The 26,484-nt window shown below is 41.4% G+C and overlaps 1 protein-coding gene across 4 annotated transcripts in view; it reads right to left on the bottom strand.

Annotated features, from left to right (window-relative positions):
• Positions 1–705: 705 nt before the first annotated feature.
• Positions 706–26,484, bottom strand: part of zswim8 (zinc finger, SWIM-type containing 8) — a 59,950-nt gene continuing 34,171 nt past the window's right edge. Inside the window, exons 12-27 of one of the 4 annotated variants that reach the window (XM_042432825.1) lie at positions 24,559–24,690; positions 24,086–24,265; positions 23,065–23,248; positions 17,773–17,880; positions 17,443–17,567; positions 11,437–11,740; positions 11,059–11,214; positions 10,542–10,764; positions 8,491–8,780; positions 8,040–8,278; positions 6,477–6,974; positions 3,650–3,827; positions 3,302–3,475; positions 3,061–3,180; positions 1,905–2,083; positions 706–1,259 (exon numbers count right to left, since the gene is read on the bottom strand). In XM_042432825.1, the coding sequence (XP_042288759.1) occupies positions 1,056–1,259; positions 1,905–2,083; positions 3,061–3,180; positions 3,302–3,475; positions 3,650–3,827; positions 6,477–6,974; positions 8,040–8,278; positions 8,491–8,780; positions 10,542–10,764; positions 11,059–11,214; positions 11,437–11,740; positions 17,443–17,567; positions 17,773–17,880; positions 23,065–23,248; positions 24,086–24,265; positions 24,559–24,690 (3,294 nt within the window). In that variant the 3' untranslated portion in view covers positions 706–1,055. The remainder of the gene's footprint in view (positions 1,260–1,904; positions 2,084–3,060; positions 3,181–3,301; positions 3,476–3,649; positions 3,828–6,476; positions 6,975–8,039; positions 8,279–8,490; positions 8,781–10,541; positions 10,765–11,058; positions 11,215–11,436; positions 11,741–17,442; positions 17,568–17,772; positions 17,881–23,064; positions 23,249–24,085; positions 24,266–24,558; positions 24,691–26,484) is intronic. The other 3 variants (XM_042432828.1, XM_042432827.1, XM_042432829.1) reach the window with 3 other exon arrangements.

Raw genomic sequence — 26,484 nt, 5'->3', positions numbered from 1 at the left:
CAGGAGACATGAGCACAAACTTTTTCCTATACATTTCTGGTTAGCACCAGATAGTTTAGAGACTTGAAAAAGGCTCATGTCCCTTACTGGCTCTGTAAAAATCAGATATCAACAAAGAAGTTCAGGTGATACCAAGCCCTACTGACGAGTCATGACAAAAGTCTGATCCAAATGTTGGAAGTGTTGGACTCAAGAGTGGAGGCTGGCTGGCCCTGCTTGGCCCAGCAGTGGTTAGGTGGCCCTCTGATTTTGCTCTGGGGCTGTGTTCATGTCACTCTTCAGGCAGGCTTAAATGTAAATATGGATCCCACACAACAACAACAGCACCTTTAACATTCTCACATTCTCTTCCCATTCTTCTCTGCATACATGTCATATTCTATACAAAGTATCAAAAAAGATTAAACAAAATACTGAAAAATCCTCACCCGTACTGACAATATACTGTAATTTCTCATATTAAACTTTTTTTTTTCCTTTTCTCCCACACTGCTAAGATTCAGATCCATAGTGAGAAGTTTTTGGTGACTGAGGCCTCACAGCACCTACTACTCTGGACAGGAATGTTGCAGCATGAAGATGACTCGCTCAGTGGTTTCATTCAAAACAACTAAACAAAACTACAAAACACTGGAAATAAAGTGAGGGTGGAGGGTGAGAGATCCCCTTCAATGTCTTCAGTTTAGGGGAAATGGAAGAGACGAGTTAGATGAACAAAGGAAGGCGTACACTTTAATTACAGTTACACAAACATGAACCATGATAAAACAGGAGTGAGAGGAGTCAGTCAAGAACAGAGGAGAGCAGAAGGGTGACCCGCCTTCTCCTCTGGGTGGACAAACACATAAAAAAGGAAGTCTTTATAGGTTGAGGGGTATGGGAGCTGATTGTACTGCCTGTGTGCTGTGTTTGTTGAGTGTACATAGCAGGGAGTAGGATCCCTGACAGAACCAGACAACAGGAACATGGCTGGCTCAGTGCAGTGGCAGTAGCAATGCTGGAGGCTAAGGGGGCACTGGATGGATTCCTCCAGGCCCACACCCAGACCATGCTGTTCAGGGAGAGAAGGTCGCCATCTCCAGGGAGATGCGCTGCCACAGCTCCTTGGTCTGCTTGCCTCTCTTCAGGTTCTGCAACACATCGTTGAACTGCATCATGCCCACAGGCGTCAGGCAGAAAGCACCTCGAGCACTGCGGATGATGTTGACGAAGTCGTCGTAGTCAGCAGGTGTCAGGTGGATGAGCCGGTGGTGGATGTACTGTAGAGAGAAGGGAGAAGGAGGTATGATTCTAAAGGCAGCCTGTAGAGGTTTCTCTCACTCATGCACTTCCTAGAATTTATGAGTATTAGAGTCTTTATTAATATTATCATCATCATTAAAAAAGCAGGTTTTGGATGTGTGTGACACTAATTCTGTTCTTAATTGTACAGCCATTTTATTGTGAAGTGGATTTGTTTGGAAAATCAGAGCTTTGTAGGTGGGATTAAAAATGTGGACATCATCTTACTGTGCCAGAGCCAGAAAGAGATGTTTACAGCTGTAAGTTGATTTACAGACAATACAAATACAAATACATGATGCTGACTACTCACAACAGCTCTACAATACCTTCCCTATCTGATACTTTCTACCTGATTAAATGACAATTCTGGTTTATTGACAACCTGGGACTATTCCATTTCCAAACCAGTAGAAAATCAACAATGCAATGTTCTTTTCTTTTCTGGTGTCAAGTAAAGGACAGTCTTTCTTTTTTGCTGTATTTGTTATAGAAAGCAAAGTTCGACTCAGCACCTATTCAGACCAACTATATGCTGTATACACCAGCATTCTTCTGCAGATCAAGCTGCACTGGAGTTTGTCCATCTAACTCACTATAACTGCAGCGTGGATATGTTGTACCTGCAGGTAGGCTTGTTGGCAGCGCTGGACAAGCTGGTGGAAAGCAGGTGTTCGGAGGTGGGCGTGGATGTGGGCAGGGTTCAGCCTCTGAAGAGCTTCCATTATGATCTCTTGCAGGACGAACGGACTGAGGACACCTTTTGCTGCTCCGACACAGAACTGGTACACATAGTTGACTCCTGACAGGGTAGACAGGCAGAAAGAGTGACATTATTAGTCATTGTTTCCTAACTTATCCGATGTGTTGGAGTATAGAGATATCAGATAACAGCTTTGCTGTGTGGTCCTTGATTCAGTGAAGGTAGCTGCAGGGAACCCTGTCTCCACCATTCAACTGTTACTTTCTCCACCCTCTGATATGACAAATGTTCAGTCCACAGTGTGTGGTGCAGAAGGGCCTTCCATCTTTGTTCATGGTCAGTTATTGTGAAAATAAGACAGTGGAACTATTCTATTTCTGTTGTTTATTGTTTGGTCTGATCTATCAGGAATGTGAAGGACCTGACGGAGGGCTGGTAAACCCAGTAAAGAACTTGTCAGGAGACTGGGATGTCTTACGCAGGAACATTTACTGAAGCTTGATTGAGGAGAATAGAGTTACAGTAAAGTGAAAACACTTTGCAATGCCACTCAATTCTGTGGTCTACTTCCAGACAAGAGTATTTAAACTCTTCACCAAATCCTTACCCTTACTATCTCCAAAAAAGGTTATTCTTCACTCATCTATGCCTCTACTGGGTATTGAACTATAAACAAGACACTATGCTGATTAAAGTTAACTGAAGTCACGTAGTCTGTACACAGGTAACATGCTATCCATTCTACGAGGAGTAGAGACAGACTAACTGTCTGCACAAAGCACAGCATATCTCCACTTGACCTTGGTTGCCATAAGACACAGCCTGCCTTATCAAGACAGCTGCTTGTCCCAGCCAACCTCAGAGATGAACTGCTCTGAAAGAGACAAGTCATGACCTACTGCTCCTAGGATAGAAAATAACCAGAGAATTACCCAAATACCCAAATAATTCCCCCACAAGGAACTGATCTTGTAGTCCCATGGCTTAAGCAGTTAACTATCTAATGAATTGTTGCATCAGCCACTCATATCATGCACTTATCCCATTACCATCAGTTCCTTCATGTGTGCACTCACCTAGCCTTGCAGCCAGTCCCAGCAACCATTTGACATCCTCAGTGTAGGGTGGGCTCCTGGAGAAGTTGTTGGGGTGATCATTGTGAGCTCTTCTTCCCAGCATCTCCAAGGCCAGCATACCTTCACACAAAGAGTGGAGGAGCTCATCTTATATGGAAGCAACACTGGTTCACATGTCAGCCTAATCTACACATGCACATTTATTACAGTAAAATATAATCATAGGACACAAACTCCTCACCAACTCTGTAGGCAGAATGCAGGTAGTGCAGGCCCTGTTGGCTGATTGGCTGACTGTGCTGCTCGTCCTCCACTGGGAAGGGAGTACTGACCAATGAGCCCGGCTGGGAGGAGAGGGAGGGCATAGAGGCTCCCTGTATGGCCTGGATGGTGGGGCCAGAGTGGACGCTGCCTACTGAAAAACATGACAGGAACACTATACTGTTAAGCATTGGCCAACACATATGAACCCATTCGCGGTATATTTACATTATCACTGTACACTATCTATAACAAGCTGAATTTGGAAGAACATGAACAATTGCTTGATTTAAAACACACATACACACACACAGCCTGTAGTCCTGACCTGCTACAGTGGTGCTGAGCGGCAGGCCAGTCTCCGTGTGGTAGGGATGGACGGCAATTTGAGTCATGGACGGTACAGGAACGCCAGGGAAGGTCACAGCAGTGGCTGCCATGGGCGGCTGGGGACCGGTGGCCACTGAGAACGGGTACTGGGCACCGATGAAAGCTGGGTGCATTCCCTGAGAAGGAGGACACACATACAAAACATACATATCTACACCTGTATATACCTGATAGGGGCGATAAAACCATTATCTATAGTTATGAATGGGTTTTAAATAAACACCTGAAATGTTAGCTAAATAAAACGTTAATCAGTGTGTACATCCATCAACTACTATTAGCAAACATATTTAAGAGTAAGCGACATCATTAATGAAGCATCTGTCACTCTGATCCATCACATGTCATTTCTGCTATTCACCTGATGTTTTCTCTTGTTTTTTATATATTCATTTGTTTCTTGTGATCCATGTGTACCCTGTGGTGTTTTTATCAGTTGTAATGGTGACAGAAAAAGGCCCCTGCCTGGTGCTGGTGTTATATACACTCCTGACAAGTAGACATATTCAGATTGCTTGTTTTGTCAGACCAGCAGTCTGAGTAAAAAAATAGCATTTGAAAAGCAGACATTTTTGTTTATGCATGTAAGATATATTCTAATGTACAATGCATTCAGAAAGTATTCAGACCCCTTTTTTAGATTTTAAATTTAAGAACTTTTTGCAATTTTATTAAAAAGGAAAAAGTGAAGTATCACATTGACATACGACCCTTCGCTATGCCACTTGAAATTTAGCTCAGGTGCCTCTCATTTCTCATGATCATGGAGTCCACCTGTGGTAAATTAAATTGATTGGACATGGTTTGGAAAGGAACACACCTGTCTATGTAAGGTCTTAAAGCTGACAATGCATATCAGAGGAAAAACCAAGCCATGAGGTCTAATGAACTGCCTGCAGACCTCAGAGACAGGATTGTGTCGAGGCACAGATCTGGGGAAAAAATTTCTGCTGCATTGAAGGTTCCCAAGAGCACAATGGTCTCCATAATTCTTAAATGGAAGAAGTTTGGAATAACCAGGACTCTTTCTAGAGCTGGCTTCCCAGCCAAACTGAGAAAAAAGGGCCTTGATAGGAGAGGTGACCAAGAACCTAATGGTCACTTTGGCTGAGCTCCAGAGATCCTGTGTGGAGATGGGAGAAACTTCCAGAAGCACAACCATCACTGTAACACTAATACGATCTGGGCTTTATGGCAGAATGGCCAGACGGAAGCATCTCCTCTCCAAAGATACAGGAAAGCCTGCTTGGAATTTGCAAAAAAGCACCTAAAGGACTCAGACTGTGAGAAACAAGATTCTCTGGTCTGATGAAACCAAGATTGAACTGTTTTAACCTCAATTATAAATGTAATTTCTGGAGGAAACCAGGCATTACTCATCACCTGCCAAATACCATCCAAACAGTGAAGCATGGTGGTGGCAGCATCATGCTGTGGGGGTTTTTCAGTAGCAGGGAACGGAGCAAAGTACAGCGATATCCTTAATGAGAACCTAGTCCAGAGCGCTCAAGACCCCAGACTGGACTGAAGGTTCACTTTCCAACAGACAATGGGCCTGATGGGCCTCACTAATATGTACATAGAAATGTTCTTACTTTGTGTACATAATAAGCATGACACATGCGCACTGTAACACTGAACAGGCAGTTGGTTAACCAGCTGCATATATCACAGCCAAATCTGATGGGGGAAATTAATTGGTGTCACATTCCAATATGGTAATTCTGATAAGCTACTGTCATCTAAAAGTGTGAACAGGTTCGCAGAGTAAGAACAAATTCAGGTAAGAACATATTGATGAATTCCAGATTTGTGCTGAAAACATTCGTTTAAACACAGATTTGTGCACACGGACTGTTTGTGAATGAGGCCCAATGACTCTAAGCACATAGCCAAGACAACGCAGGAGCGGCTTTGGAATAACTCTGTGTAGCCCAGCCAGAGCCCTGACATGAACCCAATTGAACATCTCTGGAGAGACCTGAAAATGGCTGTCCACCGATGGTCCCCATCCCACTTGACAAAGCTTGAAAGAATCGGCAGAGAATGGCAGAAAATCCCAAAATCCAGGTGTGCAAAGCTTGTCATACCCAAGAAGTCTTGAGGCTGTAATCGCTACCAAATGTGCTTCAACTAAATTCTGAGTAAAGGGTCTGAATACTTATGTTAATGTGATATTTCAGTTTTTCCTTTTCAATAAATTTGTAAAAAAATCTATTCTGTTTTCCCTTCGTCATTATGGGGTATTGAGTGTTGATTGATGGGGGAACAAATTAAACGATTTTAGCATAAGGTTGCAACATAACAAAATGTGAAAAAAGTGAAGGGGTCTGAATACTTTCTGAATGCACTGTACATTCTGATAAAATAAATTGGTGTATTGTTTTGACTAGATGTTATATGTCATATTGTAAATAAATGAATAAAACATTGTTTCTTTTTTCTTTTGTACATTTCTGGAGTTTCCACTCAGGTTTAAACACAAATTCAAAATGTGCAAACAGCAAATGATTGAAAAGTACTCAATATTTTCCCTATAATTTCATTTAGGGAACAGGCGTACAGTGAGTTTAGCATTTTGAACTGTGGTCTAAAAAAACAGCTTAAGCAAAGTAACTGCCTGGCAGCCATTCATGTAGTTTTCAGTCTTTGTATGTACAGTTTCTATGTTGTCCTTACATCTTTCAAATTCCAGTTGTGGCCATTTCTTAGTGAGAATAAACTTCCATAAAAAGCCTAATGATTGTGTGAACAGGGGCTCTGACCTGTGGGTATGCAGCCCCAGACACAGGGAAGACGGTGGGTCGGGGAACGTGCTGCAGAGGGTGTCCCAGGTACTGCGGGGTGCAGACAGTGGGGAGATGGGCCTGGATGGTGGTGTAGGGGTGGAGGCCCTGGGTATGAGGGTGAGCAATGGCCTGCCCGGGTATGGCGTGGGACTGGTAGATGGTGGAGCCCACAGAGATGACAGGTACAACAGCTGCTGCTGTGACTGAGGCTGTGACTGTTGCCACCCCTGCTGACTCCATGTTGGCTCCGCTGTCAAGGATGCCACAGCTGGACTCTGGGGGCCTCCTGCCTGAACCCCCGTTGGCCCCACAGCGTCCAGAGGTCTCTCGCTGCTGGCCCGAGCCCCCACCCACTGACTGCTCATACAGCCAGTACCACTGGTGAGCCACCTCAAACAGAACCTCAGGATACACACCTCCACCCTTGGCTGCTTCCTCTACTGCCATGCAGGCCTTCTCCAACATCACATTGTCCTGAAAGCACAGATGGGACAGACATGAATGACTTCATTAGACTTTAAATGAGTTTTGACTATTTTAAAAACAAAAACTAAATAAGCATGTGTCTATATTTGTTTCTGTATTTTTTCATTAGCTATATTAGATCCAAGTTCAAAATGTGGTAGCACAACTCAGTAATTTCAGGAACTCAAGAGCAAACATGCACAGATTCAATCAGGTCAACCATTTAAATTTTAGCCATTTCAGTCAGTAAATGGTGACATTCCATGCCTATCACATCATGCTTTCATGAAGTCTCTGTATGTGGTGTCTCAGAAAGCTTAATCTTAATTTAAAGAGGCTTCTTTTTATTGACTTTTATTAATCTGAATCTTTTGGAATCAAACCTGATCAAATACAATTCAGTTTAAAACACAAATTTACTTTCACCATTGCATCAAATTCTTGGATGGTTCTGACTTTTATCCTAATTTCACAAAGGGGACACAAACACTATTCAAGTGCATTGGCTTCAGTTAAGGAGAGAGTTTTGCATTAGAGTGTGGTTGTGTGCAGGGATGTTCACTACCACCCCTATTGTTTACTGAAAGTACTCTGCTTATTTAGGATGACAGTATTAAAAGTAAGTAATGTTCAAGGTATCACCATCAACAGAGACGAATGGGGTGCTTATCATGAGGTGCTATTCTTAATGGAACATGAAACAACAATACCTAATTTAAAAGATCTTAGTTTCCAGTATGGATATTATTCAGTATATAAAGTTAACACTACTACATATTTCAGTATCTTCTCTGAACAAAAATAGCATGTAGCATGTTAATTTGAAGACAATATTTAGATGCATTAGTAAAGATCTGGATCGCTGGTCAACACTCCCTCTTTATCTAACAGGGTGTGTACTGTATACTTGTGCTACCATGGCTGCTCTACCAATTTCAGATGTTACCTGTAGATATTCCAATATCCACATATGATTAAAAAAAAATCAAAATGTAAGGCAAGGAAAACGACCACAAATTAGACTAAAAAAACATTGCAATCATCGAAACTAACATGGCCAGAGGTTCACGCTACCTTGATTGCTAGTACCTGTTCTTTGCACTGCACCAGGGCTCTCTGGATTTCATTAGGATTCAGAGCGTGAGCATGAGGCAGGCAGCTCAGGGCCAGCTCTGCTGCTGCCCGGACCATGTTGGGGTCCCTGGCACGCGATGCTCGGTCTGCCAGGGATGCCACCTCTGGTGGTGTGAGGTGACCATCCCAACACTCCACCAAAATGTTGAGGGCAGCACTGCCAATCTCCATAGCTTGGCCTGAGAAGGGTAGAAAGAGTACAGTTTGAGGGCAGGGAGGAGAGCGGGTGAGAGTGAAGAAAGAAAACATTTGAAAATCTGCTTCTTCATGTTTCTGTCAAACTCTTTTTCTCGCTCTCTCTGTCTCTCTCTCTCACACACGCCCACACTCACATGCACACACGTGCACACACGCATGCACGCGCACACACACACACACACACACTCCTCACCAGTGATCCAGGACACATGGGAGGAGTAGGTCCTGGACAGCCAGTTGGGCGAGACAAAGTTGTGGAGGCCGAGAGCATACAGGCCAATCTCAAAGGCACATAGGTGCAGGTTTCTGTGGGGCCCCTGATGCCCCCCGCTGGCTGAGGGCTGGGTGAAAATGGAGGTCGAGGAGTTTCCTCCGGCTTTGATCAGCACCGTCTTGGCCAACTCAAAGTAAAAATGAGCTGCTGCCTCTGATGGCTGGTTGGGCACATGGGGGGCATGGCACTCTGGACGACGCCCTTTGTACCTGGACACAGGAAAACATTCATTTGTCAGCACATATCTGAGTTGTTTAGAAAGAACGGTTACAAATGATCATTTTCTGGCTTATACCAGAAGATGTAGCTCTAAGTGAGGAATGCATGGATTTAAAGTATCTGACTGTGCAATGTAAGGTTAGTGAGTTAAGAACAAAACCACCCTTTCCATAATAACAGCTATGGAGTTAGAACAGACCTATCATGAAAACTTGACTTTTCTATTTTGTATTAATATTTTTAGTGAGTCAAGACCTAACAAGTAAAACAAGACACAATGTCAACAGAATGGGTGACTTGACAAGGTTGACCTGACAGAAGAAAACATGCCTGCATTAAGTCTTTGCAATAAGCAACAGCAAAGAAAGTTGGGTTGATATCAAATTAATACTGATGTGACAAAGGTAGTTCTTGTGTTGATGTGAAGTGTGTATTAGAGAAGGAGCAGGGAGGTCTGTTGTGTATCACAAGTGTGTGCTTAAGTGTCAGTATGTATGCTACAGTAAGGGGGAGTGATAAAAAAAAAAACAAAAAAACAAAATTGAAATGAAAGTTATGAAAGACAGAAAACTATTGAGTCCATTGAGAGAAAAAATACAAATATAAATTAAAATTAAAAAATAAAATCAGGTTGTGGGGGGCTTTTTCTGCCTTTGACGGACGCCTCTTAACCATAAACTGTAAAAAATATGGATGTAGCCACCGTGATGTCACCCATTGGTTTCTGAAGAGCGGTTTTGAAGCTCAAAGTGGTCGGCTCCAGCCGTCATCATCTTGGCAGTGCTGGACTCCGCCTAACTCCTGGCTAATCCAAAATGGGCAAAGAGGTGGATCTGAGGCAGGCCGCTTGCTCTTAACCACTTATGGTCAACACATCTGACATGTCATACACATAAACTCCACGAGAGGCACCATGAGACCATGAATGTAATGTCATATTTCTAAAAAATTTATATAAAATACATACACTCTGAATCTGAAGCATGTAGTGGATGTAACTATCACTATATAAAAAGGTGTAGCCTGCTGTTGATCTATAAAACAAAAAATGAAGGAAATATGGTGAAAAATATAATCAAAGCATGATTCTGCCTTTGCATGTACGATACATATGTCTTATGTTGCAGTGGTGCCATCACTGGGTGAAATCCGATAATTTTTGTCTTAAGTATAAACCTAGTGTCAGCTTCCTTTATTTAACACCCTGCTGGTGGACAGCGGCTGCTGGCGGTCGACTGCCTGCAAGTTAACAGATTCCAACTGATGAGGCACCAGTCACAAGCAGACTTCTGTTAACTGGCAGCCTTTGTTTAAATGGTAAATGGACTGTACTTGTATAGCGCCTTTCTAGTCTTCCGACCACTCAAAGTGCTTTTACACTACAAATCACATTCACCCATTCACACACATTTATACGCTGAATGGGTACAGGGGCTACCATGCAAGGTCCCAACCTGCCCATCAGAGGAAACTAACCATTCACACACATTCACACACTGATGGTACAGCCATCAGGAGCAATTTGGGGTTAAGTATCTTGCCCAAGGACACATTGGCATGTGGACTGGAGGAGCTGGGAATCGAACCGCCGATCTTCCGATTAGTGGACGACCCGCTCTACCTCCTGAGCCACAGCCTTGAACTCAGCTTTTTTTATTCAATCTATTATTGTTGTTGGTCATCCCAGTAACACAGCTAGTGTACTTTTACTTGTCTCAGTAACCTGATAAGGAGGAAGTGTGTGTTTTTACCTGCTGGTGTCGGTGCTCTTGGCCCTGGCCCCGCCCCCTGCCCTGCGAGAACCACTGGAAGAGGAGGAGCCCAGCGAATCAGATGATGAACTGCTGATGCTGTCACTGTCCTGACCCCGACCCCAGGATGTTGCTGCCCAGCCCCCTCGAAGTGGCCGCCTACTGAGCGTGGGGGAACTGTCTGAAGTCGTCTCTGGAGCGCTACTGTCAATGCTGGCCATGCCTATTCAAACACCATCACATCATGTTTCAAATCACTTTCATGTGTGCTGGTTCACTTTTGATGTGAAGCTGATACATCTTGTCCTATTATCCACCTTAACAATTTAACTGGATCCTATTAGAAATACCACTATAATGACCCAGGCAAAAAGTAGCACTCACTGTCTGACAGCGTGGATACAAGCTAAGTTGATTCTCCCAAAAGATGGATGCAGTGGCAGTGTAAACTGTTTTCTATTACATTCTACCAGCCAGGTCAATAAAAAATGTACACATCATTTCCTGCCACATTTACCAGTGTGTTTCTTCTTCTGCCGGACAGGTGAACCCCAGCAGCGCTGGTTATATCCACAGCGTGCCCCCAGCGCCAGCCGGCTGGGCACTGTGGCCTCCAGCTTAAATGGAGCTGATTCGTTCTGCTGGTCACTTGATGAAGCAGGGCCCTCCGACACTGCAAGGGAAACAAAATGGGAAATTTCTATCATCACCACAGAACAAACAACCTTTTAGGTCTATCTCTGTCAAAGGATACTGTGTTACCATGTAGTGATTATCTATTGTATGGCAGCACAGGATGTAAACTAAGTTTGACTTAGTTTACATCCTGCAATAGTGCTTACTATTGCTTTCATTAAGTGATATTGAAAAAAAGCAGGGATGGGGGGGTTCTCACCGTGCTCCCTGGTCTCAGCAGTGCTCTCCCCAGCTGTGCTGTTCTGCACAGGGTTCAGTTCAGACTGGTGTGCCACCTCCTCACCAGCCATTGTCACAGCAGAGGAAGAGCTGGAGGAAGAGGCTGCCACAGTGGCTGCAGAGGAAGATGATGGGGCGTGTTTGGAGACCCCCCCAGTGGCCCCAGCAGTGATGTGTTTGGACGGGCTCCTCTGGCTGCCAGCTGCTGGCTTGCTGGAGTAGAAGGAGCTGAGAGTCTGTGGCTTGTGGGTCTGACTCTCCCTGTCCAACAACTTATCCAGTATCTGAGGATAGGAGGAGGGGGAGAGAGACAACATGGGAAGGGAGAGAGGGGGATGAACAAAAAGGCACGGAGAAGAAAGAAGTGTGGAAAAAGAAACTGAGGAGGAGAAGAAAACTTCAATTCTTAAATTCCCATGTCCAGCTTCAATTCTTGGTAAACCTTTTGAAACAAACCTTTAGAGTATCTGAATTGACCTCTGTATTGTTGAGACACTGGACATAGTTTGTTTAGATAAGTGGCAATGCCGTAATCAAAGTTGTCTGAACACAGTGCATCTACCCCCCTGTTTAACAACAGGAAAGGAGGACTCCACCCCTGAGCAACATTGATTTGAGAAAATCATTCAGACTAACACCGACTTCTAATTGGACACGATGCGAATGAGCGAGCAAGCAAACATTAGATTGTTTCAGTGTGTCCCAAGGAAGATGTCTCCATGCGTCTAATTTTGCGAAGTTTTGCGCGTCTAACCATATTTTCATTGATCAAAATCAACAGTGATATACCTGATGTTTCCTTTTCCCCTCCAGTCAGCAGTCAACATGAATGAAGAGAAAGCGAGAGTGAAGATAAATCCACTTTTTAATCCCAAAAGCTCTCTTCTGAGCTCTGCTAAATGGCTCCTGGTCAGAGCAGAATTTGGTGTGACTCTGGGTGTTATTCCTCGAGAAGCTCCAGCTCTGTCCCTGTCTGTCTCCTCCAGAGCTACGCAACACTCTGTCAGCGAGCAGTGGCTTTGTTCCTCTGATACATCCGGTCCTCCACACACACTCAGCGCTGCAACATCGCTCGCAGTATATCTGGACAGTATTTTGCGCTCCACCTGCTAGAGTTGACTCACTCGCTGTATGTTAGGAAGGTGAGGTGTTACATTTCTGACCAATAACTAAATTAGGGCCTGAAGTAAAAGCATAAATGACCTTTGGGGTGATTTGAACCAGGACCAGGACTGATAACAACAACACATGGACAGAAAACCCCCTTCTCTTATCTAAACAGACCAGCATCATAAATTCTAACTCACATTTCTGGAGGACATTTATACAGTCTCCCTGAAAATCTGAGCCAAATTTGAATTTCATATAAATTAAATGTCTAATCATTATGTAAGTTATGTAATGTTATTTGCCATGTAAATGCACGAAGAATGGCATAAGCATTCTTCGTGTATGACATCTGCACAAGCAAACAAACTAACATTAAAAGGAAGGGGAAATCAAAATAAATACATAAAATTCTCCCCTGACCCTGCCGTCCTGGCCTGGCCTGCTCTGAATCCACCCCAGCGCCTCTTTGGCTTTGGTGCCCAGCCAGAGTTGCCCTCCAGTAGTATTGTTGCTACATTATCTTTTATTTACTTATTTATTTATTCTTTTATTTATCCATTTATTTATTGTTTTCCGTTTTTGGTTTGTTTAAGTGTAGTTTTCCCCATAGTTTTATGCTCTGTCATATGTTGCCTGTTTTCATATAAAATAAAAAAAAGTTAAAAAAAAAAAAAAAAAAAAAGAAGAAGCAGAATGACACAATTTTGATAGCTGTGTGATTATCTGTTGAGGAGATATTAATTTTAGATTATGTTTCAATTTTTACTACATGTGACACTACTGCCCTCTAGTGATAAGATTTTGAAGTTCCTTATGTTAAGAGTTGATGAATGTTTGGTAATATGCAATGGTATTCTAAAATCACCCAAGTATTTAACTTTTGATCTATTCATTTCATAGACAATAATATTTTAATAGTTACATTAGATAAGTAGTAGTTGTATTGAATTCAGTTTTTATTTTGGAAATAATAGTCTCATTGAATGTTTTACATTATGAAGTAAGTGTTATGTTGAATTTATATTTTAAATTGTTTCTGAAATTTTAATTTAGTCACATAGTCGTTGCTTAAACTTTATTTAATTTCACTATAGTATTAAAACTTTTTGTTTTCAGTGTAGATGGTTTGAGATCTGCAGATGGTTTGAGAAAGTTGAATCAATTAAGGCTGGATGTCTCTGAAAAAAAGACATTGAATATTCATCTGTAATTCAGGGCGAAAATGTTTAAAACACACTATCTAACTAACACTAACCCTAACCCTAACCCATTTCATCCAAACTTATAAAGATAACCTCAAAGAGATTTTTCTTTGAGCCGGTCTCCAAAACTCATGAGCCAAGAAACTTCTTATTAAGACATCTCTTTTCTTTGTTTTGTGATCAAGTATATGCATATTTTAATCTTTTACTGAAACAAGTTCAGTTGTTCTTGTGTTTCCACGTACAGTTTTAAAGTAAACACCACTGAAGACCAGTGCACCAGATGAAGTGAAAGAACTGGCGACAACTACACTCGTTACTGAAAATGCAATAAAACCTTTGCAAGTAAAAAACCAATAAGTATTTTATCAATACACCTGTTCAACAAACATGAACATGTAGAAAACCGATTTTCAGCTGCTTTGCCCGCAGTGTCCCATCCACCACTGGTATGTTTTACACAACCACAATGCACTGGTTAAGCTAATAGTAAACTGTAATGAACAAGCTTTAGTTTAGTTTGCCATGTATATTAAAAAACTACTCAAATTCTTGTAAACTTAGCTACAGGTTGAGACGGCAGTGTTGCACTAATCACGTTATTTGTGTGTAATGTTTTTGTAAGTATTTGTGCACTGGCCAACAGACAACCATCAGCTTTTTGCTTCCATTAGGGTTAGCTCCATGGCTACTAGCTGTAGCTTAGCTTCTCAGCTTCACCCAGAGATTTAACAGGCCCTCAAGCAGCATAACAAGTGCAATTTCAGAAACATAACTGTCATTAATGGGTTAATACCAAAGCATTAGACAGTGCACTCTACTCCAGGTTCAGCCTTTCTCTTATCCCATTTTAAAATTTGGGGGAGTTACAGGAAACCTCTGCCACAACATGCAAAACAGGTTTGTATACCTGCCAGGCTTACTGGGAGAACACATCTTACAACTAACTCATTGTAGTTGCCATTTCAAATCTAATAAAAATTAAAACCACTACTGCAATAGTACAACAAAATAAGAGAATTAAATGTGGACTCTTGAACATTAGATCTCTGTCATCTAAAGCCGTATTAGTAAACAATTAAATCTCAGATCATCTAGTGAGTTTTTATCAAATTTAGTCCTTAGTACAGATAAAATAATTATAGTAGGTGATTTTAATATTCATGTGGACGTTGATAATGATAGTCTCAGCACTGCCTTTATCTCATTATTAGACTCATAGACTTATTAGGCTTCTCTCAGTGTGTAAATAATCCCACTCACTGTCTGAACCACACCCTCGACCTTGTTCTGATTTATGGGACTGAAAGTGAGCATTTAATAATTTTTCCACAAAATCCTATTTTATCATTACTTAATCGCTTTTGAATTCCTATTACTGGATTACACATCATTAGACAAAAACGTCTTCACTAGATGTCTATCTGATAGTGCTGTAGCTAAATTTAAGGAAGCAATTCCATCAGTACTGAATTCAATGCCATGTCTCAATACTACAGAGGACTCTTATGTTAAATTTAGTCCCTCCCAAATTGATAATCTTGTTGATAGTGCTGCAGGCTCATTGTGAATAACACTCGACTCCATCACCCCTTTAAAAAGGAAGATAATAAAACAAGAGGTTAGCTCCATGGTATAACTCCGAAACCTGCAAATTAAAGCAAACATCGTGAAAATTTGAAAGGATCTGGCATTCTACCTAACTGGAAGAATCTTGCTTAGTCTGGCAGGATAGTCTTAAAACATATAGGAAGGCCCTCTGTTATGCCAGAGCTACCTATTACTCAGCATTAACAGAAGAGAATAAAAACAGCCCTAGGTTCCTTTTCAGCACGTTGGCCAGGCTGACAAAGAGTCATAACTCTATTGATCCATGTATTCCTATAGCTCTCAGTAGTAATGACTTTATGAGCTTCTTTAATGATAAAATTCTAACTATTAGAGACAAAATTCACCACCTCCTGCCCTCAACAGGCACGGATTTATCCCCAAACACAGGAACCTTAGAAACAGCTGTAAAATCTGACATATATTTGGACTGTTTTTCTCCAGTCGACTTTCCTGAACTAACTTCAATGATTTGTTCAGCTAAACCATCAACCTGTCTCTTAGACCCCATCGCAACTAGGCTGCTTAAGGAAGCCTTACCCTTAGTTAGCGCTTCTTTACTAGATATGATCAATCTGTCTTTAGTAACAGGCTATGTACCACAGTCTTTTAAAGTAGCTGTAATTAAACCTCTTAAGAAGCCTACTCTTGATTCAGGTGTTTTAGCTAATTATAGACCTATATCTAATCTTCCATTTCTCTCTAAGATCCTTGAGAAAGCAGTCTCTAATCAGTTATGTGACTTTCTACATAACAATAGTTTATTTGAGGATTTTCAGTCAGGATTTAGTGCACATCATAGCACAGAGACAGCACTGGTGAAAGTCACAAACGACCTCCTAACTGCATTGGACAAAGGATTTCTCTCCATACTTGTCCTGTTAGATCTTAGAGCTTCATTCGACACAATTGACCATCACATCCTATTACAGAGACTGGAACATTTAATTGGCATTAAAGGAACTGCATTAAGCTGGTTTAAATCCTATATATCAGACCGATTTCAGTTTGTACACGTTAATGCTGAATCCTCCATGAAGGCAAAAGTTAGACACGGAGTTCCACATGGTTCTGTGCCTGGACCAATACTATTAACCTTGTATATGCTTCATTTAGGTAATATTATTAGGAAACATTCCATAAATTTTCATTGTTATGCAGATGATACCCAATTATATTTACCAATGAAGCTTGATGAAACCATTCAGTTCAACAAACTCCAAGCATGCCTTGTGGACATAAAGACCTGGATGACCTGCAATTTTCTACTACTAAACTCAGATAAAACTGAAGTTATTGTGCTTGGCCCCAAACACCTTAGAAACACATTAGCAGGGGCAGACACCCTCTCTACATTTAAGAGTAGGCTTAAAACTTTCCTTTTTGATAAAGCTTATAGTTAGGGCCAACCAGGCTTGCCTTGGATCAGCCCTTAGTTATGCTGCTATAGGCCTAGACTGCTGGGGGACTTCCCATGATGCACTGAGCCCCTCTCTCCTCCTCCTCCTCTCCATCTGTATGCATTCATGTACCATTGATGCATGTTACTAACTTTGCTTCTTCCTCTGAGTTTTTTGTGCTTTCTCATCTCGCAGGAAACCCTGGGTTGCAGGCCGAGCCTTCCCGGTCCTTCGCAGTCCTGTTGGCATCCTTCCCTGGCTTTTCCTATTGCTGCTGTTATTGTGATGATTGTTGTTATTCTGTCCCACTCCCTCCTCCCCCTCCCCCTCCCCCTCACCCCTCCCCCTCCCCCTCACCCCTCTTTCTTTCTCTCTCTCAACCAAACCGGTCAAGGCAGATGACCGCCCACCAAGAGCCGGGTTCTGCTTGAGGTTTCTATCCGTTAAAGGGGAGTTTTTCCTTACTGCTGTCGCCAAGTGCTTGCTCATGGGGGAATTGTCGGGTCTTTAAAATTAAAGAGTATGGTCTAGACCTGCACTATGTGAAAAGTGCAGTGAGATGACTTTTTATTGCGATTTGGCGCTATATAAATTGAACTGAATTGAATTGAATTGAATTGAATTTCCTTACCAAATGGTAAGAACGGTTACACTAGTGATGGTTACCTTCTTGAGCTTGCTTTGGTCATCCTTATATGTGATCATGAGAGCCAGAGCCAGGTCTCCTTTCACCCTTCTGGTTCCTTCACACAGCAGAGGATGCTCCGCCTCACTTACTGTTGTCTTCATCCCTGCAGACACACAGAGGGTGGAGACAACAGGAAGGATTATAGTAGGAAGGAGCAGGGGAGAAAGAATAAGGTACAGTGTACAGTAATGACAAAGATAGGGGAGGTGAGAGAAGTAGTGAGGAGAGAAAAAAACATATTGAGATGCAGAAAGAGTGACAGAACCTACAGAGACAGAAACTAAGGAACAGGACAAGAATCATTTTACCGAGTGCAGCGACAGCAGCCTCAAAGCCCAGCTCCTCATCGCCAGGCATCTCGTTGTTGCGGTTGCGGCTTGGTGGACGGGAGCCAGTTGGGGACACAACTGCACAAACAATATGGAGAAAAGTAAAAGAAATGTTAATTCTTGAAGTTCCCATTTAAAATTGTCTCAATTTAGGTCTTAACAAAACAGCACTGTCACTTTCTAACTTAGAACTATCTAGTTCTAAGTTTTGATCCTTGAAATAAGCAAAGGTATCTACCTTTGCTTATTTCTCCATGCGCGCCTCATATTTTGAGTCATGTATGCACAGCAGTGCATAGTGCAAAAGGGCTTGAGCAATACAACATTAACTCAACAAATACAAAGAGCTTCTCCAGGAAATCATATTGTTGTCTGAAAGGTGCAGAGCGTCGAGAGTGAACACACAGCAGCATATATCTGTCTGCAGCCAGATTATAGAGTGGGTTTGTTAACAATTGATTAGTACAAAAGACAAATGCTACAATAGACATAAATGCTACTGTATCTCACCTTGTAAATAGTAACATCGTTTAGCAATTTATGTTCCACAACAGTGTTTGCATTTCAAGAATAAAACATGAAACGCTACTTTTGGTTTAAAAAAGCTGAAAGGGATGGGCAGGGGCTCAACCTGGTTTAGCTTAAGAATTACACAAATAAGCACTAATGGCCCTAATGGATTTTTCTATAAGGGGTTTACATTTCAGCATGTTCTTGTAGGGGATAGGGGGTGGGGAAACACTAGACTGGTCTTTCATGTTTCATGTGTACGTTTACTGATGTTGCAATCTCTGCATTTTTGGAAGTGTCTAGCCATAATTGTTAGTAAGCATATACCGTTTATGGCAACAAGTGTTGAATCTGACTCTGTTGGATGCTTTGTAATTGTAGTTGGGTCATTATATGGAGTTCTTGTTATTCTATTATACGCACCCAACTAGGATGACCACATGTTCTTTAGCAACTTTTTTTCTGAAATGCCAAATACAGTAAAACATAATTTCATTCTGGGGGACAATTCAACTGTGTTCTTTCTCCTGCCCTGCAGTTTCCTAATCCCACCTCTTGAAGATTCTCAGTCTTCTACCCCATACACAACTCCTGTTCACATATAGATTACTTTTTTATAGATACAGGACTCCTATCCTTAGGAACAGTCTGTGACTATAAAGCCATAGTCATATCTGATCATAGCCCACTGACCTTAACACTATGCATCCCCATTACAGAGCCTAATTACCGGCCATGGAGGTTCAATCCTACTCTTCTCTCAAATGAAGGGTTTGCGAATTATATTGCATTTCAGATTGAGTATTTTCTTAAACTCAATCAAACTCCAGAGATGTCACCTTCAACTGTATGGGAAGTACTTAAGGCATATTTAAGAGACCAAATTATTTCATACTACATATCCCAGAAGATAGTGACAAATGAAATGTTGCAAACAACTGACACATCAGATACTGAAGTTGGACATATCACACAGTCAAACTCCTTCGTCAGTGCTGCTTAAAGAATGTTTATTATTACAAACTGAATATAATCTCTGAACAACCCAACAAGCTGAATACTTGGTTTCTAAAATGCGGTGCGACTTTCATAACAGTGGAAAAGCTGGTAAACTCCTGGCTCACCAGCTACGTCATGAAATAGCTAGTCAGGGTTTCCCTGAAATTTGCGATTCCCAGGGCATAAAGCTCACAGACAATGCGGAAATCAACTCATGCTTTCATAGTTTTTATCAGTCACCATATGCCTCAAATCCATCTACTAATTCAGCAGATTTAGAGAATTTCTTTAAAGAAATTAACATGCCATCCATAGATCTTGATATGGCCAATGATTTAGAGAAGCAAGTCACAACGCTAGAGCTGAAATTGGCGATCAGGAGAATGCGGAGTGGCAAATCTCTGCATCCAGACATATATCCCACAGAATTTTTTAGTTTTCTTCCCAACACTCCCCATTAATATTATCTGTCTTTGAAGACTCTTATCTGGTATCGTCCTCCCCTCCTCCCACTATGCATCAGGCAGTTATTACATTGATCTTTAAAAAAGACAAAAATCCACTGGAATGTGGCTCATCACCCAATTTTTCTTTTCAACACTGACACCAAAATCCTAGCAAAAATCCTGGCTCTTTGAATGGAGTCAATCATCACATCAGTCATTTCACCCACTAAACAGGCTTTATATAAAAAAAAATATATATAGTTAAGTATATATCTAACCCAGCCTCAAGCCTTCCACATCTGCTAGAACTACTTACAGAGTTTGGTAAAATCTCCAGTTATAAAGTCAACTAATGCTAATTGGCAATGTGACTCCAAGTGACTATCTCTCTTCAACCCCCTTTAGGGTTAGCTAAAAGAAATTTAAATATCTGGTGGTCTGGATCACACGACTTCGAGGACTTGTAAAGCCAACTATCAACCGTTACTGTCTCTGCAACAAGACTTTGAAAATTAAGATTCATTATCTCTCTCTCTCTTGGTAGAAGGATCCATATAATAAAAATGATTGTTTCTCCTAAATTTTCATACTTTTTCCAAGGCCTCCCATTCTTCCTTGCAAAGTCTTTTTTTTATTAACTTAAACAGTCAAATTTCAACTTATATTTGGAGTGGTCCAGGGTGGGGGAGAGAACGCTACAACGACCTTGTAAAGCAGGAGGTCAGTATTATACTGGTTAGGGGACGATCTGGCTGCCCCCAGCTGGGTAACTGTGGAAAAGGAGTCCATCCACTCTACCTCTCTAACTGTATTATTATGTACCAAACTGCCAGTGTCTCAGTCTGTGTCGAATTTCACATCAAACCTTGTTCAGAAGTAATTTCTCTCTTAATGATGTTTCACTTGCTCCACCATTATCAAAGAACTAAATATTCACCCCTTCAACAATAGATGATGCCTTTGATATATGGTTAAAGCATGGCCTTACCTCATTATATGATCTCTATATTGATTTTGATATAGATATACTGAGTTTGAACAGATAGTTAAATGGTTTGGTATTCCTAATACACATTTCTTTATATTTATGTTTGCAGCTCGGAAGGTTTATGGCCTCCCTTTCTGATTCCTTCCCTGCCTGCCCTTCCCAAATTCTTCTGTATATAGTACTTAATTGCAGGCACACTTGGACACTTTGAAAATCAAATGGGAGGGGGCTATTGGGGAACCAATTCTAGATGATATATGGTCTAATTCAAAGAATATACATGTCATCAGTCTGCCTTAGGCATGTTATTATTCACTTTAAAGTTGTTCATCGTCTTCACTGGTCCAAAGTCAAACTGGCTAAATTGAAAAGAGATCTAGACCCTACGTATAATCTATGTAAGCAATCCCCGACCAGATTACTCCACAATTACACAATTGTCCAATTACTCCGTTTTGGACATGTCTGAAATTATCCCAGCTTCTTGGGTTTGGCCTTTGAAACCTTCTCCAAAACTTCTGGAAAATCTATTGCTCCATCACAGTATATTAAAATTTTCGGAGTTCCCCCTAAATATTAAGAGATGTCAAACTGAGGTGGTAGCTTTTTGCTCATTTCTTACCAGAAGGCTTATTTTATCTAAATGGAAAGACTCTGCGCCTAATCCCTTGGATTAGGGACATTATGTATCATGTACAATTTGAGAATATTCGAAATTCTACGAAGGGATTTGCAAAGAAATTCACTGATACTTGGCAACTGTTATTATGTTTTGTAGAAAATATGGGAGCTAGGCACTGCACTACACTGCACTCCTTGTTTATCTATCAACATGGAATATGTTTTTTTTTTTCTTTGTTTGTTTTCTTTGTTTGTTTTTTTGGATCAGTCTGGTTGTTATTCGGGTTTGTCTGTGTGTTGAGGGGTGGATAGGGCTGTTATTATTCTTTGTATATAGTAAATTATATTCATTGTATTCTGTCTGAAAGCCTTGTTTATTAAAAAAACAACACTTTGATCAAAAAGAAAAAAAAAAGTGGGAAGGGAGGCTGATGTTGCACAGGAATAATTAACCCCTGTAATCCGACATCTCCCACTGACACAGGCAGAATACCAGTCTGATGTGTATAAAGGTGTGTGTGTTTATTCTGTAGCAGCCTGGTGTCATTGGTGATTTAAAGGTACACCGTGTAGAATTTAGTGGCATCAAACAGTGAGGTTGCAGACTGCAACCAACTGAATACCCCTCCCCCTCCCCTTCTCAACGTGTAGGAGAACCTACAGTAGTTGTGAAACTCGCCAAAAACATGAAAGGCCCTCTGTAGAACCAGCGTCTGGTTTGTCCGTTCTGGGCTACTGTAGAAATACGGCGGTGCTACATGGTGGCCTCTGTGGAAGGGGACCTGCTCCCTATGTAGATATAAAGAGCTAATTCTAAGGTAACGAAAACACAATTCTTATTTTCATTATACACTAATTAAAACATACTTATGAATATTATATTTCATTTCTGCCAAGTCTGCCCTGCTAGATGCCACTAAATTCTACACAGTGGACCTTTAATGAAGGTAAAGATGGAGAATGACGGTGCTTAATGGCACTGTGCTTTGGTGCTGCACTTCTGTTATCAGAGGCTGCAGATAGATCAACATATCTGTCCTGCTGCCTTCATATGCTGCAGGAATTTAACGAACTGAAGGAGAGGCTTTTCATACAGTATAAATCAGCTGTTGACAAGATACTATAAGAACCCACATTTATTCATAAATCAATGCAGACAATGCAGAATGATTTATTGACTGCACATTATTTTCTTTCCTGTTGCTTTTGACGCTGCGTGTAAACGCACCTACTGGTTGGAGAGTGTTTCATTGTTAATAGTTTATTAATATGTTAAGCATTTATCTGCTGCACATTTGCAGCCAGTATTTAGTTTGCTCTTGTTGATGAAATCACCAAAGTGTCAGAGGAGTGTTGTGCCAGAGACAGATGTGGTTCTGAGATATCTCTGCAGCACAAAGTCAAAGACCCAATTTCCACCAAAATACAACAACTGGTTTTTTGCTGCTTCATTTGAATGAACCTCCCATCTGTTTGCACCTCTCCTCCCACGTGTGCACCATGTGCTGGTCCCCAAAATACCACACAGATGGGCAAAGCCAGTTTCAAGGTCAGGGAAATTCCAAACTGAAGAAGAGATACTTGCACCCCTAAGAAAATAAGGTCCACTTCTCCGTAAAAACTATATATTTAAGTAAGCAGGACAGTCTTACACTGAGATCTAAAGTCTAACTGAACTCAAACAATCAAACAATATTTGGTGCTTACCTGGGGTACACAGCACATCAAAGATAAAGCTGGCCAACATGAGAGGCAGCACAGGTCTGTAATCACAGAAGTTTCCGTCTCTGAGCTGTTCAGCTCTCTCTCTGATGGCCGACATCTCCACAAGGCCCAGAGGAATCTTCTTCAATAGAGCCACCACCTCCGACTCCTGGTAAGCCAGCTTCACCTGGTTGACCCACACACAGTCAGTGCATGTGGCACATGTTTTAAACATACAGCACATAGTTTATACAGGAACAAGAAGGCCTAATTTAGTTCATCCTAAATTCACAACTAAACAACAAACAGCAAACTAAACAACCTGGAGCTTCCCATAATCTAAACCCACTGGAACTTAAAGGGCTAAAGTGGTTGGTTCCACAATGTTAAAATGTAACTTGGCAGATGCTTTTATCCAAAGCAATGTGGCTCTAGTGCAAGGTTACAATTGAATTGAAAGGCCTATTAACTAGAGCTGCACAGGGTGCTGCTCACACTTCATTAGCTCAAGTAATCAAACTATCCCAGTGTTATGCTGACAAGTGCTGCTCCAGCTAACTAGTGTGCTGACTAACAACTTACATACAGTGAGCTACAGACTTTCTTTACTGCAGAATTGCAGGACAATTATGTACTCACACAAAGCAGTGAAAACAACAGAAATGTATGCATTATTATATTTAAATGTCTTTTTAAACATACCTTTATCTGAGAGCTTATCTTGATTTGATCTAAGTTGTCTTTTTGTTCTTTTAACTTTTTTTTCTTCTTGCTGGATTAGGAGAGTTTTACCTTCTTTTATTTTAAGTGCAGTCATGTTAAATGTCTTCTAATTAACCTATATATATTTATTAACCGCTTTAAATTTGCTTCCGTTTGTGAAGCACTTTGTAACTTTGTTTTTGAAAAGTACAATACAAATTAAGATTATAATGACTATTATTTAAAGTACCTATGCATACAGTAAAATATAATTCCAAAAGCTTAAATACAGAGTATGTGTTCGTGAAAGAGAGAGAGAGACCTCCAGAGCTTTAGTGGATGCCGGTGGTCTCTGGAGTTCCAGGGAGAACATGCCAGTGCTGAAGGCCAGGTTGTGGAGCTCCAGTCTTTCACTGAGGACAGTGAGGAGGAAGGCGGCTTTTGACAGCGTGTTAGTGGCAACCTGCGTCTGACGGCTGGTGGACACCTTGCTCTTCTTACCCTGAATCCAACAACCCAGGAAATAAAAATGCAGTCAGGAAATGAAACAAAAGTAGATTTACACTTCCAGTTACAAATTGGCGCAGTCACAATGCTCTGATTCCAATATGAAGCAGATATTAGAGGAGTCTGGTGGCTTTCCTTCATGAAGAAATGCTCAATATCCCACTACACAGTTCAAGATGCTGACTGATGAGTTTGGATGATTGAGACTGTACAACAGAAGGAGAGAAGAAAAGTCAACGGACATAGGAGAATGTGTTCCAGGCTGCTGTGGCCTCTGACTGTATTTACCTTGGTCTGTGGCTGCTCCACTTTCAGGTCTGGAGGGTTAGCCAACAGGTCTCTGGCCAGCTCCACAGCCAGCCGGCATGCCTCATTACTGTAGCCATGAGCATGGAGGGCCTCAGCACACGCAAATAGCACCTATACACACAGCAACAGTATTCAGGTCACAAAGAAGACTATTATGATTTTTACCTGTGTGCTATGCCTGGAGGCATCTCTGTCCAATGTTAGCTGAGAACAAAACAGGTGAAAATCAAAGATGCACTAGTAGATGTAAAATGAGGAAAGTCGTTGAGTCTCCACTGCCATGTTATTTTCATCAGTGCCATTAGTGAGTCACACACTGTTTACTCTGGCAAACTTATCACTCCACTGAATGATTTTGGTAAACAACTTATATCTTAGGTAACGCAACCTATATCTTAAGTTTTGGACATTGTTCCTATCACTTAAAATGTTATTTTAGTCACCTGCTTAACCGTAGAGACACTACTAAACCATTTATTTGGAGGAGAAAACAAAAAAGTCAACATTAATGACGTGTTCTCTTACTGACAGTATGTTGTTTGTGACCCAAATAAGCCCCGAAGTGTTTCCTCAAGCTGCCCGTCAGACCCGCTGCTTCTTCCCACTTAAACCTGAATAACAAACCGGGGCTCGATACTCCAGTTGGATCCACATACAGAGCCAAGGCTAACGTTAGCTAGGAGGCTTGCTGGCTATGCTTCCCTCCGGTCATGCTGCAGCTAACGCTTGTTATTCAGGTTTAAGTGGGAAGAAGCAGCGGGACCGTTGGGGTGACGCAGTCCATCGAGGGAAGCACAGTCAGGCGGCGGAGGGGAAGGTGACATATTGGCCTCTCATAATCGGCAGAGTTTGTTGATGCCGATATTTCGTTTTAGAGCTTTTATCGGCCGATAACAATGACGTGCCGATAACATTGTGCATCCCTACTTTTAGAAGGGGAGTACAAGTTTAAAACATAACGCTTGTAATGGAATTTTTCTATATGGCAGTATTGCTGCTTTAAGGATCTGAATACTTTATCCATGTTCCATTCTGCTGCACATTCTTCTTCCTCTCTCTCCCTCTGTCCTGAGATGAGAGCTTTCTTTTATAATAGTTGCCTCTTGCTCTTTCTTGAATAAAGCATCCCTTTCTTGTATTTTAATCATGATCTTTCAATATTTTTATGAGGGTGAGGAAGACAGGAAGTTGGTGCTCCCATCATATAACAAGTGATTCAGTGCAGCAGGAAAACGTCAGTAACTCATCCTGCAAGATATTTCAAGGGCAGCAGGGAAGTATACCCTCAGGAGTTTTAGAATGAATGTGATACTTTTCCTCTCGTTTTTTGTTTTTAGAATGCCCATTGTTATAACTGTTTCACTGTTTGATGTTGTGTTGAATATTAATCTCTAGGTGAAAACACCACAGATTCAGCACCCTTTGCAAAATATTTGCAGAGAGTTAAGGTGTGCAGCAGTCACAGTGGCTCGTCTAGTGATGGAAAAGTCCATTATGTAATGCACAAGGGGGGAGGGGCACAATGGCAACCACGAAAGAAGCCCTTTGAGGGAGTTTTGTACTTTTTTGCCAGGTGTGAATGAGTTACAATAGTAACATAATTGTATCTTTTATCTAAATATCATGCAAAAAAATTACAGCTTTTAAGGTCCCATTTTACTTTGGAGGCCACATGTGTTCTAGTAAGTATTTCTGGCAGCAGGATAGTGTATGTGTGACTGAGTCAAAATAAACTAGTGTGTGTGAAGTCATCCAGTGCAACAGTGTGGCTCATTGATGTGTTTTTAATAGTTTTTGGACAACAATGGAGGTCTACTGTACAGAGGAGGAAGATATATCAGGCTTTGATACACACATAATACTTGTCAGTAGATAAATTCATTGTTGGTTTGGCTCACATGGGAT

This window comes from Thunnus maccoyii, chromosome 14 (genome assembly GCF_910596095.1).
Source record: "Thunnus maccoyii chromosome 14, fThuMac1.1, whole genome shotgun sequence".
NCBI lineage: Eukaryota > Metazoa > Chordata > Actinopteri > Scombriformes > Scombridae > Thunnus > Thunnus maccoyii.
This window is presented reverse-complemented; position numbering and strand designations above follow the sequence as displayed.